Here is an 18,395-nt window from a genome sequence, read left to right as displayed (position 1 = left end):
CGACCATCGTCCGTAAAATTTATTTTTTTGCCCCCGCTACCTTTTGCTGTACAAAGTGAAGGAATTGCACACCCCTCGAAATTTGGGCTTGGATGCTTGAAAAATCAAAGCTGGTTCAATGTGAGATCACTAACTCCGCCCCCCACTGACAATTTGACCCCACCCCTTTCCACAACTTCACGCTGTTCATAAAATACAGAAGTGGCACTCACGGATCAATCATGTTTGCATTACAGCAGCTAAGACTCAAAACCTCTTGTGCATTTTTGCAGTTCTTTTGACAGTAATATTTTGAGCGCCTAAAAACATCAACTTTTGAAAATGCGATTTTAGGTTTTTGTAGTATATGTTTATGTGCTCGGGTGCATAGTATTTCTTTACAAAGTGACATTTCCGTGCACTGGTCTGACATGAATGGTATTTTCGAGGACTTCCTGTCAATGGGAATTATTTTGACTGGGCGCATACTTTTCACAAGTGCAAAAAAAACCAAACTATTTCTCTACACTGTTGTTGTGTAAATGTACCATGAGCTTTGTTTTGTATAAAAAATGTACTAAACCCCCAGTGGCTCGTGAGGGAACTGCAGGAGGTTCAAGAGTTACAGAAAAATTGAAATAGTTAAAAACATAATTTAAATTTAAATAAACATTTTTTTTTTAAATGAAAACAATTTAAATAAAAGCGTGATCTAAAAAAAACAACATACTGTTTTAAAATAAAATACATTTTATTTGTTTTCCTGCATGTTTTGAGACCCTTAACTAGGAGTACAGAACGGTGGATGTGTTGTTAAATTATTGTAATATTAACGCGATCTCAGTGGGTTCGTCAAGAAATATTTTAGCTTTTCGTAAATTATGGAATGGACTAGAGCGGTGCTGACAGAGCAAACCAAGATGCGTTCTCCTCAGCATAGCTCTCAAGTGAGCCTCCCTTTTCATAACAATGCATTTTTAACAGGGTCTCTACGACATGTCTGGCTAGACAAGGAAAGCGCATGCATGCATGGTTGCAGTTTATGCTCAGTTCACGGTCACGCTCTTTCATGTGCTGCTATGTTAATGCTAGCAACCGACAGCTGTGCCTTACCTCAGGTGATGCTTATGGAGAGACTGTATCATCTTTTCTCGCGGTCTTTTTATAGATTTGAAAGAAAGACCTTTAGAGGCCATTTAACGTGTTAAGTACCCCGCATCCGTAGGTTTCATTTTCCAACCCGCTCAAAGATGTTTTTCTTACGTTTGTTTGTTTGTGCTTTTTTACTCTTTTGCGGGCAAAAGAATACACACGGGGCTCTAATTTTAGCTCCCCAAAAAGAACATGCGCATCCACCGCCAGCCTACGGTGAACCACAAGTGCGTTTGCAACTCATTCTACAAACATCAATCACAAACAAAGGTGTTAGCCACAGCCTTTTGCCACGCTGGCCTTTTCTCGTAAAGAAGAAATGCTTTGAGGATGTTACACTTTTTATGACTATCCTGTAGCCTTTCTGATGCTTGAATGTTTTAAAGCTGACTTTTATTACAAAATGTTTAAAAATGTAATTTTTATTTGAAAGGAATTCAATTATATATAAAAATATAATAATATAAAAAGTGTTTATTTAGCAGCGAATCAGAATATAAGATTGATTTCTGAAGGATCATGTGACACTGAAGACTAAAGTGATGATTTTGAAAATTCAACTTTGCATAACGGCAATAAATTACATTTTAGAATAGACTTTGAAACGAATGTTTGGAATTGCAATGATATTTCATTCTTTTTTGGTGACCATTAGAGCCTTCTTTTGAAAACCTAAGACTCCAGAGTTACTATTAAAGTACTATATCGCAGAAATGGACGGAAAAAGTGAATAAATAAATACAAACCTGAAAACATATAGGAGTTTTACTAGTATCTACCACTCTGTTTTAGTTTTTCCAGCCAACCAAACACGCGTGATTGTGGGACATTACCGCAATGCTTTCATATATTGCAATTTTTTCGTGTAGTATTTTTAGCTTCATAGAAAGGATACAGTGGCAAGCAGCTACTGGCAGGTTGCAGACCATACTCGAACCAACGTTTCCCATAAGAGCACCGCAGCTGCACGTCCTACTTTTATTGATATGCTTTTTAATAGCGAGTATTCAGACGCAGGAAGTATTCATTGCAACCTTATCTTCTTCGACTTGGCCATCATCTCTGTCACTCTGTTTTAGAGCTCTGTTATAAGACAAACACCTTTTCCTTCTCTCTAGTACTTTACTGTGGACCGCCACAGAGTGAGTATGTTGCTTTGGCTGAAGGGAAATCGATGTAGTCTCTTCACGGCACACTGATTTTGTCTGGCTCCTGAGAAATAATTAAAGAGTCCCTACACCACTCAGCCAATGTGACGATGACTAGCGCTCTTACATAAATCGATAGCTGCTTTTTTCTTTTACTATTATTAATTTATTTTTTTGTGCCATCTCGCAGTAACACACGCGTTTTCCTCCAGCAGTTGTGGGTCAGTGTGTCACTGTGCCATGTCAGCGATGTTGATACGTTTTGACAGGCTTTCCCCTAAAAAAGAAGAAAAACACCCTCCTCCCCCCAGCACATACAGTGGAGTGGGAGATACCATGTCTGAAACGGAGGGGGAGACGCCACACCATTCCTTCTTCATTACGTCACATGAGCAGGAAGCTTGAAGGCTGGAACGGAGGTGACCTTTCTGGCTGAGTTTTTGCACTGAGGCGATTTTCGTATGTTTGTTTTGTTTTCCCCCGATGTCAGGTTTTAAAACTAATGTAGAGGCACCGTAAGGACAAGTGCTGTCTGTGAACACTTAAGTATTACATTGAAGTGTTGTATAATATAAAAACCAGTAGCGTTTTATACTCGAGAACCCTGATTGTTTTGAGGCAAGTAATACTACAAGGAATTGTAGTCGTAGTAGCGGTAGGAGTTGTAGTAGTAGTAATAATAATAATAATAATAATAATAGAATTTGTAATATTTGATTATATTACTAATTAATAGACTTTTAATTGTGACTTGTAACTGAACAATTGTATTTTTAGAAAGTTGATAATACTACCAATAATAATAAATAATCAGTCATATTTGATTATATTGCCAATTAATAGACTTTTTAGTGACTTGTAATTCAACAAAAGAAATAATAATAATAACACAAAATTATAGTATAATATTAATATTATTTTTTTATATAATGTAATAATATAATTAATTTAATGACAACAACAATAATATGTATTAAACTACAGTATAACATTAATGTTATATATTTAATATTTAATTATAATAAATCATTATTATTATAATTAATAGAAATATATATATATATATATATATATATATATATATATATATATATATATATATATATATATATATATATATATAAAAAATAAATAACATGATGATGAAATGATTCATTGTGGTGTACTGTGGTGTACTTAAGGCTTTTGGCAGCCATTAAGTAAAACAGTAGTGGTAGTCATAATAATAATAATAGTAGTAGTGGTAGTAGTAGTAATTAAAAAGTAATAATACATATGTTCATATTTAATAATATATTACTAATATACTAATTACTGCCAACTTGTAATTCAACAATTATATTTTCTGAAAGAAAGGAGGTGTGATGGACTGTGATGTGCTTAAGGCTTTTGGCAGCCATTAAGTAAAGACTAGCAAGGTTAGGAAGCATCAAATCAATGTATTGTGATGTGAATTGACTGCTGACTTTGATCAGCAGCCTTGGGAGTGCTTTAGCATTGAACACAGTGAGTGGGTTATGCAAATATATGGGCGGGGGTGTACAGAGACCGAGAATCAGATGCTTGTGTCTGCTAATAGTCATTACTGGCATCCAGTTTATACACAGAGCGTAGCTAAATTATGCAGAATTATAAAATAAAACAAAACAAAATAAAATACAATGAAAGATGAAAAAAAAAAAAAAAAAAAAAAATGAATATATTTACAAAATAAGCAAGAGGTGTAAACTGATAATAAATAGATAAAAAAGATCTATCACATTGTATTATTATATTTAATTACAATAAACTACCTGGATGTGGGAAATGCGCCATACAAATAAACAACAGCCTTCTTAATAGTAACTCACATTGCATACAGCTGCGTTTTAGCTTGGTTGCAGTTAAACTGAAATGATAAAGATTTTTTGGTGAATGTGTCCATTTGAGCATCCGTGGTGTGATAGTTGTACCTCGGTCCCTGTCCCGAGGGGGCCACTCAGCCTCTGCTTCTCTCTCTTTCCCTCCAGAGACAGCATTCTTATGCAATCCTATCCATGACAGCTGTTGTTTTTAAAGGACTTTCTTCCTTTTTTACATTTTATTTAGGTTTACAATGAAATCACCATTGTAACAATACAATACAAACCAATATCAAACATTAACATACACAAAACGGCATTTTATGAAAAAGAGCGGCATGATCATTTTACTAAATATCTCTTTTTTTGCATTTTACCCCCCCTAAGGGTTTAATACATGATGTTGAGTAAATCATTTCTAGGTGATCTATCCCTTTAAACTTGAACCCTAAATCCTTGTTGCCAGTTTGAGGGGAAAAAGACCATGGGACAACCCAAAAGGTAGCAGCGCTGCTAGGTGCGTCTCCTAACAAGATGACTGTTCAAAGGCTTTTTTGTGCTCTGGAGAACATGAAAGACGTGTTTAAAAATTTAAAAGCCCGATCTGTTCCAGTGCTATGGAGCGGCAGAGGGAAGCAGATTTTCACATCGTCGTAATTCCCCAGTCGCTTGCTTTGTAAATTAATTAAGATGTTTATGACAGCTGCTTGCACCTAATGGAATGCTTATAGACTTTTGTCATTAATAATTACTGGACTGCAAGGCTACTTCCTTTATGTGTTGCGGGGGATGTATGGACTCCTCTATGGCTACTGTATGTCCCGCGGTTAACCTTTTGTTTTGTTGGAAGTTGAGGGTCATTTCACACTACGGAGATCTGTGTTGAATTCCTGATAACTGCAGTTTTGTGCGAATTTTATGTGTACGTATAACTGCGATTTGGCAGTGTACAAGCTAAAGACACCTGTAAACACCTCTTTTAGCGCTAGAACAATTGAAACAATTAAAAAATGTTAACTGCAAAAACATCATTTTCAAGCCAGTATTTTAGTGTCGTCCAAAAACAAAAAACCACCTTGGTGAGCTAAAGAACACGATAAAATGCTGAAGAAATTTGGGAGCCGCCGTGCTAGGGAAAGCGAAACTGGATTAGCCGTATTGTGTTTGCTGGGAGTCCTGTGCCAAACGAAGACAACGTTTTATCCGGTTCAGTTTTCTTGCGTAACACGTTGTTATGAATACGAACTTGATTTTATTCTCTCATTTGACTAGATTTGAATCTGAACATGCATTGTATACTTTATTCTATTTTTGTGGCATTTGATATCTTTGTTAGCTTTGCAGTCATCTATATTTGCGTTTTTAATCTATTACATTTTAGAATCGCATTGCATTTCATTCCATTAGACGTAGTCATCTACTTTTGACCGAGTAGAGTGTGCTTTCTGAACTACAGTACTGTACAGTGCTGTTGGCTAGCACATCTGATGCAACCTCAGTTATGGAGTGCTAAAATTCATGTTATCATGTTTGAAAGCCAATCCTTTTCAGGGGAATGTGCCATTGCAGAAATGTCCGGACGTATAGTTGCTACAAAGTGATACCTTGGCAAGAAACTACCAAGTATCTGCACAGACTTTCTGTTAGCATACACAGTTAGGTTTGTATCAGTCGAATGTGTTAGCGTTTTGTTATTGTTTATTGAAATCACAAAATAGCCACAGGGTGTAGTGAAGAAAATGTGAGTGATTTTTGAGTCACTGCCTAAATACCAGTCATATAACTAGTTTTGCAGTGATGCCAAGACTTATTTCCTGCAGTGGAAATGGATTTGTCTTCTCATCAAAAGAGAAAGCAATGTTTATACAGCCAGTGCTTTCAGACAGAAAGCCCCAGAGGCTCATGTTACTTCAGAGTCAATGGAACAAATTAATAAATAAATGGCCCCATTTCCCTGATTACGAGACTTGTTATATTTTAGTGCCCTTGTGTTTCCTCAACCTCATTGTTCTCTCAGGGGAGAGATGTTCATAGGCGGTAATGTAGTTTCTGAACATGTATAGATTCCTGTGTGTTAGAAAGTATATTTGCTAAGTTATATTGGTACGATTTGTGAGCGATTTTGTGACATTGAAGACTGGAGTAATGGCAGCTGAAAATTCAGCTTCGCATCACGTGGATAAATTACATTTTAAAATATATTTGAATGTAATATATAATAATATAGTGCTTAGATAACTGCATAAGGCACTTGTTTTATGTGGAAACATTTGAACTAAGTTGTTTTTTTTAAAAAAAGAAGATTTAAAGTATTTTTAGGGAATTTCCAAAATGTTATTTACCCACAATTTGTCTAATATTAATACATTTCCCTATTATGGGTAATGAAAGGTTCTTGTTTTGTACCTTGCTTGCTCAATGACTCCCAAACGATTCACTCAACAATGAATTTTTCCAATCGCCTCCTTTGCATGATGCTAATTTTCTGTGATTGGTCTCATTTTCATCTCATAATGTCTGTAATGCCTGATAAAAAAAAAAAATGTGTGTCGTGAATACAGTGCTGCTTTGTGGACAGCCTTAACAGAAAAATACTAGTGGCAAAGAATGAATTAGCATTTTCATTTAGATCAATGGGAAAAGACCAACAACTGGGCAGGCAATATGCTAATGTTGCATGTTGACGTCAATTTTAGGGATTCATTTAAAAAAAAAAAAGACTCTCAGTTATTCAGAGTTACTCTTTCTTTTGAGAGAAAATAACTTTATACATGGTGCACTTTATGGTTGGGCGATATGGTCATTTTTCATATTGTCATAACGCCAGCCTGTGAGATCACCGATACATGATATTATCATATTTGTGGGGGTGGGAGCAAGAGAGAGACTCTCTGTACTTGTCACTGGCTATTTCATATTCACTATTTGGTGATTTTAAACCAAGCATGAGAGAGAGAGAGAGAGAGAAAGAGCCTGGAAATCCCATAACCAAATTAATATACTTTCAAACATACTGAAAAACTGACGTTAAATAAAAAAATATTTAAAAAATATATATTCAGATACCATGCGTCCTGCTGTGATTAGTTTGCCGCATCGGTGGGGAAGTTATCAGTCTAAAAATCAGTCAAGGTAAAACATCTATTTATTTTAAAGACAGTTTAATGCAGTTTAAGTATTTTCAGGTAGCTTAAGTTCATATTTTTTGGGTAAAATTAAACAGATCCATATGCGCCCCACTATGAGCGCTGTTTTAGACTAATAACTTATTAGCTTCATACTTTTCATTATAACAATGATGAGCATCAATGTGTTTTGCTAATGTGCTGTAAAGAATATATCTCTCTGAAACTAAGAAAAATATATCTGACTATCATCAATACACAATACTATCGTCTATCGGCACAACCCCGAATTGAGATTTTTTTAATGGAAGTTGTCATTCACTTAAAGCTGTTTTACACACTGCATGAATGGTCAAAAATCCAAAAAAATCCTTTTTTATTCATTTCTCATCCTCATTTCCCCTCTCAACTCGTAAAACCTTTGCAACTCTTCAAGACACAAATTAAGATGAAATCCGAGTGCTTTGTGACCCAGCATACACAGCCATGCAAGTACCACTTTCAAGGCCCCAAAAGGTTGTAAGGATATCATTAAAGTAGTCCATGTGACATCAGTGATTCAACCATAATGTTATGAAGCTACAATACCGCTTAAAATAATGTCTTTATTCAACAATTCAGCCTGCCCGCTCTAGCTCCTACAAACTCCACTGTAGCATTGACAATTTTTAGCGAGGAGATAACAGTTTGTTTTGGTCGTTGGTCATCCACCTCATTGGCCCCCCACGTCACATATGTCCAAATAAGTGGAGGATATTGAAGCATTAAGCTTGAACCCCGTTGGCTGGAAAATGACTTCTCTGATCGGCTCGCTTCTGTAACAAGAGCCTCTTTGATCTTCACAGCACACTGAGAAGAGTGCTGGCCGAGCTCTCAGGTTTTAATTATGAAAAACATGAAAGATAGATGCGGAACTAAGTGCCAGGCACAACCGTGTACAGTAGCCGAAAGAGAGAATTCCTCCTGCAAACATCTTGAGAGATCCTCTGATATTTCCTCTACTCTGCTGGACCAGAGGATATGCAGTAATTCTGTGACATTAATTAGAGGATTGACAGACATGTAATTCAGCTAATAGGGAGCTTTATTACCTGAGAGGTTTGCCGAGGCAATTAGCTTTATTGGCCGGTGCAGGATATGGACCAAGCGGACTCTCTGGTCTTCCTCCCGGTTTCACCATTACAGTTTCCTCAATTCAATGAGCTGAGAACAGCACGCTGTATAGGCCGATGTCCCTGCGGATAGTGGGGAGTGTGTTTCCTACGCCACTTTACTCAAACACACACACGCCAGACTAGACGTAGTGTCCATCTGGGATTATAAGGGATGTTTAATTCATCTGCACTCAAGCCGCTAGCTTAAAAGTCTGTCTTCTTTACCACTGGAAAGGTGTCTTAGAGATGGGGGGTGGGAAAAGAAAAACATTCAAATAAAATGCTCAGGGAGGGTGAGCGCGGTAGACGCTGCCTTTAGATGTGGTCGGGTTTGGAAAGTACGACGACCCACACTGCTCAAGATGACGTTAGCTGCCTCAGAGTTCACACACTCAGTGGCTGGCAAGATGAAAGAGATGATATGCAAGTGCTTCAGTTGCAATCCACACTGCCACATTCAGAAGTTGATACATCTGCTGTGCTTTTTGCACTGACATTTTGAGATGAATCAACAGCACGCGCATAGACCCGGGAAAGTCTGGGATGGAATTTCTCAACATGTTCGTTATGAGTCATAAGTCTGGGCTTTGCAGATGTCTCAACAACCATTTTCTGCTTAGCCAGTTTGTGGATGCAACTGAAGATCATGTGACATCTTGTTTGTGGTTTTTCTGCAAGGACAGTTTATTCCGACCAACATAATTTCCACTGTATCAGTGGAAGCTACAGCTGTTTTGTAAATCTATCCATATATAAATAATTGTGTATTACCATATATACCATTGGGTAAGCTGCAAGAAAAATCCTTGGTTAGTGGTGTTTGCAAAGTCGAAACATTGCTATTACTACTTCTTATACTTAACAGTAAATACTAAAATGTGTGATTTTCCTTGCCATTAATGCATGCAACCCCTTATTTACACTGCAAATGACACTGCACTGCAGAGTATTTTGACCCCAACGCGGCCACCAGAGCTAATCCCAGCCACTCAATGCTTGTGTTTATACCAGCCATTTCACAAGAGGAACAAAATATGTCTTAGTTGCATAACATTGGTAATGGAAACCACCCAGACATCTCGATTAACCATCTATCTTTGCTTAGTAACCCCCCAAAACACTTTAGTAGCCATGTAGTGAACATAACTGAATCAGTGAAATTCGTATACCTATGCTACACGTTTTTTCTTGTGGAAAATGTATACAAATATTTTCTTAGGTTGGACATACATACATACTTTTGTTATCTTACAGCATAGCTGAGCAGAATTTGCATTTTTTTTTAAGAAAAGACAAGACTTTGGCTTTGTTCCAACTGTATGACAAAAGTTACATCTTGATTGCTTAGCTTCCCATACGGTGAGCTATGTCTAGCATGGTAGACACATGGGGATCTGAAATAGCTCTTGGCTGTGAGATATGTTCAGTATGCTTCCATATATTTATGGTGTTTTGTTAAATTAGCTTCATAGAGTGGCAAGGACTGTGAAGCTGGTTAGAAAGACATAAAACTCAAATTCCTTAGCTGAACCACAGACCACAACACTGATTTTCTCACACATGCACACACTGAAAGATTACTCCTTCTCTTATGTCCGCAATTGGTTAATGCGGCCACAATCTTCGCCCGAGGAGACGACTTTGGTTTGCTAAATAAATAGATAAATTCATTTAATTATTTTGTAGCTCCCTGTCCTGGCCTTCACTCAAGGGCAAATTTAGCTTCTCTCTGTAAAGTAAACATATCTAAGCACTATGCAAGCGCTACATGGAATGTAATTGTTAGCATGGGAAATATTAGGGAAGGGAAAATATCCAAACATGTCAGTGTAGACTCGCCATAATTTGTTTTTATGAACATGGCTAAACCAACGGCTTTAGTAGGACGTTCTGTGTAGCCGAGGTCCAGTCAAGTATGTTACAGGGTGGTCTTGTTGAATGCTGGGAGCTGTGTTTATGATGGAGGTTCAGATTTCATGGGGAGCTCAGCTGGGGATCACAAATGGATTACTAAGGAATGGGAATGCTGGAGTGTGGGAGAGGACGGGGCCCTCGGCCCTCTTGAGTCATGTCCGCTAGCTGAACATTTGAAGGAACTTCAGCTGTTCATGCAGAAATGGTGAGGATTGACAGATTATAGAAGTATTTGCTAACAGATATGACTCCCAATTTAACCTGTTCACACAACAGCTACAAATAAATGAAGTTAATCCCTTTTTAGCATAGCTGGTCAGTTGGGTTGTAGAATACAGATGTCACTCTGGATTATAACCAAACTATGTGTGAACATCTCAAAAAGGACTAACAACTGTATGTAGACATTGTGTGAACATGTAGTGGTGTGTGGACCACAAGTGTATAGTCAGCATTCTGAGGAATAACTGCGCATTATTCCGCATTTCCTTCCGATCAGCTGGTTACTGTATTCTCACGTGCTCTCCGTTAACGACTCCTGTGCCTGGGCCCGTAATGGTTCTGCTGCGTTGCGGGACCGATTTGGCGTAATCATCGTTTGTTTAAGCACTCGGCTGAATGAGCTTCTGTTGTGCTGCATCTTAGCAATAACAATGGCGCTTATCGTCCGGACTCCCTGCGGTACAATTAAAATTCCATCGGAGTCTCCAATCTGCCTGCCAGCCATGCCTGCTGTTCATGTGCCCTTCCTGGGCCTACGTCAATCCCCTTTGCTGCTATGTATTATTCACAAGCTACCACACGATTTTAGGGACTTACCTGGAGACTCCTGGGCTTCAGAAAGCAGAAAGATGGAGCAAAGTTCTGGATGTCCAGCTTCATGAATCTTAAATTGACTGTCTAATGGTCTGAGACCTCTAGATCAAGTGACAGGTCTAATCTGATCAGAAGAGCAAGGAAATCATTGCTGTATCCACCAATTCCTTCCAGAAATGTTCCACTACTTGTTTAATGTGATCTTGTATTTTACATGATTTCTCTCCACAACAAAAAACTTCTGCTTGGCTTCTCATCATGTTCTCTTTTTCGACGTGACATTACGACAGTGTAATTTCTACGTCCTCTAAAACTAATTTGGATGTAAATCTGCTATTTGTGGAGATGTCAGATGGCGAATTGTTCAGTGGGAACCTGTGGAGCCAGCCACGGTGGCTTGATTTTAGTTAAAACCAATTAGAAATGACCAGAAATAACAGCGCCTGGAGATGAAGTCATTTTTCTCTTGAACCTCCCTGGAGAATGCAAGGCCTCTCTACGGAGTTCCTTAAGTGTTTTAGAATATTAGGAGGAGAGATGATGAAAATCGTCAAGCTTTTTTAATCATTGCATTTTGCATTTGAAAGTTTATGAAGTATAATAAGGCTAAGTGTGTCAGTGCAAAACGGGTAAGAGAATGTCGAAATGACTTTGACAGAACAAAACTTGGATGACATCTGTCCTCTGTTCTGATTAAATAACTCTACTTATAATTTGCAAGGTGATTTGTCATTTAAAAATGCACACTATGTGAACATGAAGGATATCATAGTCTGCTATATTTGTATTGATCATGACATAGTTCTTGCATAAGCATTCTTGGTTTTCATAATGTAAGATATGGGTGGAGAAGAGATTGGTGTTGGTTTTTACAGATCAGTTGGTTATTCAAAGATCTTCCCTTTCTAATTAATGTTAATCTCAGAGTCAAATTCACTCTATCGAGCCCCAGCAAGTGGTACAATTCTCAAATATAATAGCTAATCTCAATGTATTAACTATTTGATTATATAAGAAAGGTAATGCTTTCTATACAGCGCAAGTATGTTTAGACAGGACTTTACTGTACTTTCTTTTTTAGCTGGCAGGAAAAATGTTCATAAGCATGTATAATCTGCTAAGGAATGTGCACTGCATGTTATTTTCTGACCAGCTGCAAAATCACAATGTTTTCTATAATTTAGATGACAGTGATATTGTCGAATATTGTCGAAGTAAAGACAACATAAAATAGTCTCTTAACGATGATGTACCTCAATCTGTGCAAATGTTTGTCGTTGACACAAGTTCCTTGTAACATTTATCCATGCTAGCCATGCTAGTCTAGCCAGTTTCTCTTGACTTGCAAATGCAAAATTTTGATAGATAATATTCCATAGATGGATTGCAGAATCCATATTTGTAACCAACAAAACTATGGGGCTGCTTATCAGTTTATAGAATTTACCATTATTTGCTAAACTAAAGCCCGAGACGGATGTATCCAAACCTGTTCCTAGAGGGCCACTGTTCTGCAGAGTTTAGCTCCAACCCTAATTAAACACACCTGAACCAGCTAATCAAGGTCTTTAGACCCACTGAAAACTTCCAGGCTAGTTGGAGCAGTATGGAGCGAAACTGTGCAGGATGTTGGACCTCCAGGAGCATGATTGGACACCTCTGGCCTAAGTAGATTGTAGAAACCATTAGCACCAATGGTCTCTCCAATCTACTTATGTCTATGATGCTTTTGGGAAATGCAGCACAAGTAGATTGTAGAAACCATTAGCACCAATGGTCTCTACAATCTACTCATGCTTACGATGCTTTTGGGAAATGCAGCCATCTTCATTATGTGGAGTTTGTGGACTGTTGGTTAAAATATGAATATGAACTCATCTTGAGTTGTTAAAGAGGCTTGATTCTGACCCATGTCAATTTTATTTTTTGATATTAAGATAAGATACATAGGGGCTGTGATTAGGATGGGAAGCAAGTTTATCTTCACCTTCACTTTTTTTCTTGCAATGGCTACTAAAAATGGAAGGTCTCATTTAATAAAAATAAAATATAATAAATAAAAAATTAAATTGTGTCCTGAAACATTTTTTGTAATTGTGGGATAGCTACCTAAAACCAGGGAGGCATTCTTCCAATATATCACAATTGCGTTGGGGTCCACCAACCCTCAAGCAAGTCACCCATCTCCATCTTTGTCATTATCCCCCACTCAGCTGTTACTTTTCCAGAGGTGTCTATACCAGCCTTGTCCTTGTATGGCTGAGAGAGCCACTGTCCTCCCCCTTGCCGGTCTCCATAGACTGAACAGTGAATGAGGATAAGTGTGAAGCAGCAGTCAATGAATCAAGCAGTCTGACCGGCAGCAGCCGGGGGGAAGAGAGAACGTTGAGCGGGCCCCCCCACGGGACTGGCCTCGCATTAGGAACTTCCTCGCCTGTGTGTTTCTGCCACAGGTTAAATGGATCGTTCCCATTAGCTCGGTGAGGGGACAGCTCCATTACGTGAAGGAGACTCTAACTTTGAATGTCACGGAGTGCCGAACCCCAGCACAGCGCGTCAAGCACCCTGCCGGAGAGGCCTCGCTGACAATAACCATCCATGATAATCATTTGCTGTCAGGCACTAAGGAAGCTGAAATTATGATGCACAGCCTGCTCGACAGACCCAGGCAGGGCACTCTTCAGTGCTGCTGGTTGGATGGCGACAGAACCTTCCTGCGCACACATCTAAGGTCCAAAAATTAAATTTGGATCCTGCTCACATCCTTTGATGTGAAACCAGTTTCACTATATTTCTTATCATTTTAGACTGGGATTTGGATAAGGAATAAAGACCATAGACCCTGCCTGGTTATGCAGGTCTGAGACCAGTTTTGTTATTTTTTAAACATGAGCGTGGCACTGTTTCACCAGGAGAGGCTGAACCCAGATCAGCATGACTCTGTCACCGGGTTTTTCCCCCATCTGTGATACAGACGGCTTTACCTGGCAGGAATGCGGGCGACTCGGCCCTCTGTGGCAGATGTGCTAAAGGTTAACTTCAAACAGTCATCAGTGTGCTCGGCATATGGAATCTACAAGAGGAAGAAAGCAATGAATGATGGCTGGGGACATGCTTAGAATATTTTCCAGGAAATACCCAACACACTCTTATCGGCCCTGTTCGTCCGTGACAGTTTTTATTTTTTTATGAATGGTAATATATTATGATTGAAAGGTTTTTTTTTTTAAAAAAAGAGATGCAGCATATGTGGCTTTTTAAATGATTTATAAGTATTTTCACCCAAAATAATGTCTAGATTATATCAGTTTTGTATGACTCACCTGTAGACATCCTGAAAGGATGACCTTTAGCTTGGCTGATGCAAAAAGCGGAAATTATTATGAGTAAGTCTTTAGCCTTGAGTTGACTTTCATGTCCACAAATGATAACAAGCATATTTTTATGTCAGAGCCAATGTGACATCTAAATGCAGTGTGTTTTGTGCATGTATTCTAAATATATCTATCTAGTCAAAATCTTTGTCTCTCCATCTATTTATTCACCAATCCATTATCCATTGTATCGTTTTTATTTTTTTTTCACATAGTTACATATCTATCTGTCTCGCTGTATCTATCTAAATCTAAAATAGCAAAGGAACCGTTTCCATGCTGTCCTCCAGTAGTGTGATCAGTTGCAGAATTTCACAGCACTTTGCAACCGCATTCGAGATGTCGTCCTTTGAAGAAGGCCGGACAAGCTTTTTCCATCTGTCAAGGATGGATTCACCTCCAAACTGACCCATCACCCCATCTTCCAGTGGAGTAGACATAACCTGGCAGGCTTCACTGATGTCAGGGCCTAGACCCAGACCCCCTCCAGCTCCAAACTCCGTTCGCCCATTGGTTCCCTGGCCCCTTCCCCTTGCACCCTCCAATCAGAGCCCTTCCAATGACACCTAGAGGAGGAAGTGGGCTCTCTCCCCACCCCTCCCCTCTCTCTCCTAGCAACAGGCCATTTTTCTGACCGAGTCTAGCGTCCTCTTTTTGACAGTAATGATTTCCGAGCAAGTACATTTTTTTGTGTTAAGATTGGTTTTCATATCTGTAAGTGACATTGACAGAATAGCTGTTGTGGTTTGGGAAGGATCAGAGACAGATAGCTGATAGTGCTACGGAATAAGGATGGGGATCGCAAGAGAGAGAGAGAGAGAGAGAGAGAGAGAGAGAGAGAGAGAGAGAGGGAGGACAGAGCAAGGATGAGTGATAGTGACAAAAGTTGGATCAAAGTCTGATGGCGTCTTCACAGTCTTCTCAGCGAGTTCATGAGGTATCTGATAGCCTGTTTTGCTTCATGCTGTATGTGCGTCTGGTCAGTTTCCACATGGTGATAAAATATATGTTGTTTTCCACAGTGGTTTTTGTGGTTACCCTTCAGGCATGCCTCTGCCAGCACGTTCACAAAGCTACATCTGAAAGACCTGATGTCATCTAGGCTGACTATTTGTTTGTAAGGAGTTAAATGGATATTTAGACTTTGCTTTAGGCCGCTGCTGTAGGTAATGCAGGTGTTCTGATATCTTCCAAACCTCTATGACTTCCTCTCTTCAGTGGAGTATAAAATGAAGATATTTTGGAAAAGTGTTGCCTATAAACTTGAAAATACATTGTCTAGTGTTAATCTTTTTTGACCCTGTGAACTACTAAAAAAACTGTCCTCCACTTTTAAAAGATGAAGTCTTATGAATTATCTCTTAACCGAACAAAAATAATACTTTCCTGCAGTAAATGAACAGGCCACTAGACCATGGCACATATCGATGACTTCTCGCTTTTCTAGCCAGACTTTTAACCATGACAGTTACTGGATTTCTAAAATCGAGGGCTCGCCAAGAAAAAACTGGCCCAAATCACATGGATTGGATAAATGGCTTATTCCCTTGGACCCACCATGTTATAATTTCACACAGTTAGACCAGAAATGTTCCCTTAAAGGGATAGTTCACTCAAAATATATTCTCAGAATTCACATGTTGTTCCAAATCTGTATTACTTTCCTCAGTGGAAAACAAAAGAGTATTTTGATAAAGTATTAATTCTTTTCCATGCAGTCACAATGAGTGGATTTGGAACAACACGAGGATGAGCAAATGATGATAGAAGTTTGAATTGTTTGTAAATTATGCCTTTAATATTTTGTGTAACACTGTCTCCTAGAATGAGACCTTTGTGTTTAGCCCATTGTCACTGTTAGCCCCAGATTTACGTGATATTTCGGTAATTGCCGTTTACCCCAATGCTGAGTGCTTTGTGATTTGATTGCAGGTGTAAGTTACAAGAGGATTATTGCTTGTTTGTTTTTTAGTGCAGTGTTGTTGGCCACTGCGCTCCCAGCAATAGCATTGTTGATCTGTGAAGCTTGACCGGAATGCCTCAAGTTTCGCTACTGGGCCCTTTTTTGTTTTGCTTTTTTTTTGTTTTTTGCTGCCGTGTCCTCAGGTGTGTCTGTGTGCACGTGTGCCTGCTCATTTGCTTTACTGTCTTTGACTTGTATTCCCCCTTCCCTCGAAAAAACATCTGAAGCATCGTTATCGCCGGCCAGACCTCTTTTTATTTTCTGTGGAATTACTGAATCATGTCAGCTCGACGTCCCTTGAGTTTCAAATGCAAGCTGTAGAAAAATTAGCCATTGCTTCCGCATGACAAGTGGGATCTATTAGTCTGCTCTGGCCCATAGAGCATGAGCACGCTCAGTCCACATGGGACCCTCTGTTTCAGTAACGCGCACACACACAGACATACGCACATCCATCCGTGCCTCTGTGGCATTAGTCATGCTTTATAAGGTCAGACATAAAGATGCACCCGGTGCTTCTGGGCTACACTAACAGACATGAACATATTCACAGATCTGTTTAGCATTCTGTATGTGATTTTCTGTTAATTTCCATTGCGTGGAGGTCAACTGTGACAGCAAGGCAACTGCCTGGTCCGTGTGACGGCAACATACTGACCTGCCTGACCTTGCTTAGGCACAGCCTGTGGCAGCGCTAGGAAGCATTAACACAGTCGAAGCTAGCTTTTGGCTTTCAGTCAATGTCACGGCTTACAGCATCTCCGTTCCAATATGCTGTCAGCTTTTTTTCTGTAATTTACATCGCTTTCAGCTGTACACAACTGTAGTTTTACATTTTATTTATTTTAAATAACGGGACAAAATGTATTTACTATGTTTTACTATCTCCCTTTCTTTCAGGTATTTCAGTAACAAAGAAGACACACACTTGTAAGTAATCATTTTTTGTTTTAATTAAATTGATAATTGTTATTTTTTTATATTAAGTGTAATATAATATAAATATATAGATTTTGATACTTTTTTTAATATATTTTATTTTTCCTCTGATAAATTTTCCCTGCTGAAAAGTGCTGGTCTGCTATTGTTCATTTAAGAAATCTGAATTCTTCATAGAAGTCATGTGATTTTTTTATTTTTAAGAAAGTGCTATATCTACTTTGCCTGCTCTTTAAAAACAAGGATGCAGTTTGTGCGTGACCTTCATGTGTGAGGTTAAAGACGTTTCTGTTGATAAGTCTCTGAGAGAGATGGGTATCAGCTTTGGAGGGAGACTGTAGAATCTCTTACAGGTTGCATACGTGACCTTTCAAGACTCTTTGCATCCTACAGATTAAGTATATGAGTGATTTGAAGTTTCGTTGAGGTTGCAAATCAGCTTTAAACACACGTTTCACACCTGAGCTTCTAACGGGATTCGTAAAGCTATATTTTATTTTATATCTTTTTTAGTGCTACTTTAAATGATAGCTTGTAGCTTGATGGTAAGCTAACTATAGTCTAACTAGCTTACAATATCTCATTGTGTCATGCTAATGGGTAGCTCCTAAGTGTTTAAATACTGTAGCTTGTTGTTAGAAAACACAGCTGCTACACTGTAGAGCTGTTAGTGTCTTTAGCATCACTAGCTAACTAGCTTCAGCCAGTTCCTGAGAGGTAGTATTTGTTTTGCATTCTCGTCAGCTATAAATCTAGCTAATAAAAGATCATCTTGTCATTTTATTTGAAAATATTGCCATCCTTTCATCTGTCTACATTCACTTGACTTGTTGAAAGGCTTTAGAAATACTCAGTTGTAGCTGTCTTCTCCATTCAACCAGCGTAAAGGTGGATCAGTGGTCTTTCATCCTTTTCTTCCAGGGCCTTACTGCTATCTTAATTACAGCGCTGATCACTTCTCCTTAACAGAAGGAAGTGAAATCAAAGAAC

At 38.6% G+C, this 18,395-nt stretch overlaps 1 protein-coding gene across 1 annotated transcript in view; it reads left to right on the top strand.

The window, feature by feature from the left end:
• The window catches only part of roraa (RAR-related orphan receptor A, paralog a), a 251,764-nt gene that overhangs the window by 154,664 nt on the left and 78,705 nt on the right, over positions 1–18,395 (top strand). Inside the window, exon 2 of the mRNA XM_043227687.1 lies at positions 17,367–17,396. Coding sequence (XP_043083622.1) covers positions 17,367–17,396 — 30 coding nt within the window. The remainder of the gene's footprint in view (positions 1–17,366; positions 17,397–18,395) is intronic.

The sequence above is a fragment of the Puntigrus tetrazona genome, chromosome 25, assembly GCF_018831695.1.
Source record: "Puntigrus tetrazona isolate hp1 chromosome 25, ASM1883169v1, whole genome shotgun sequence".
NCBI classification, from domain to species: Eukaryota; Metazoa; Chordata; class Actinopteri; order Cypriniformes; family Cyprinidae; genus Puntigrus; species Puntigrus tetrazona.
The sequence above is the reverse complement of the archived record's forward strand: the minus strand, read 5'-3'. Positions and strand labels throughout refer to the sequence as shown.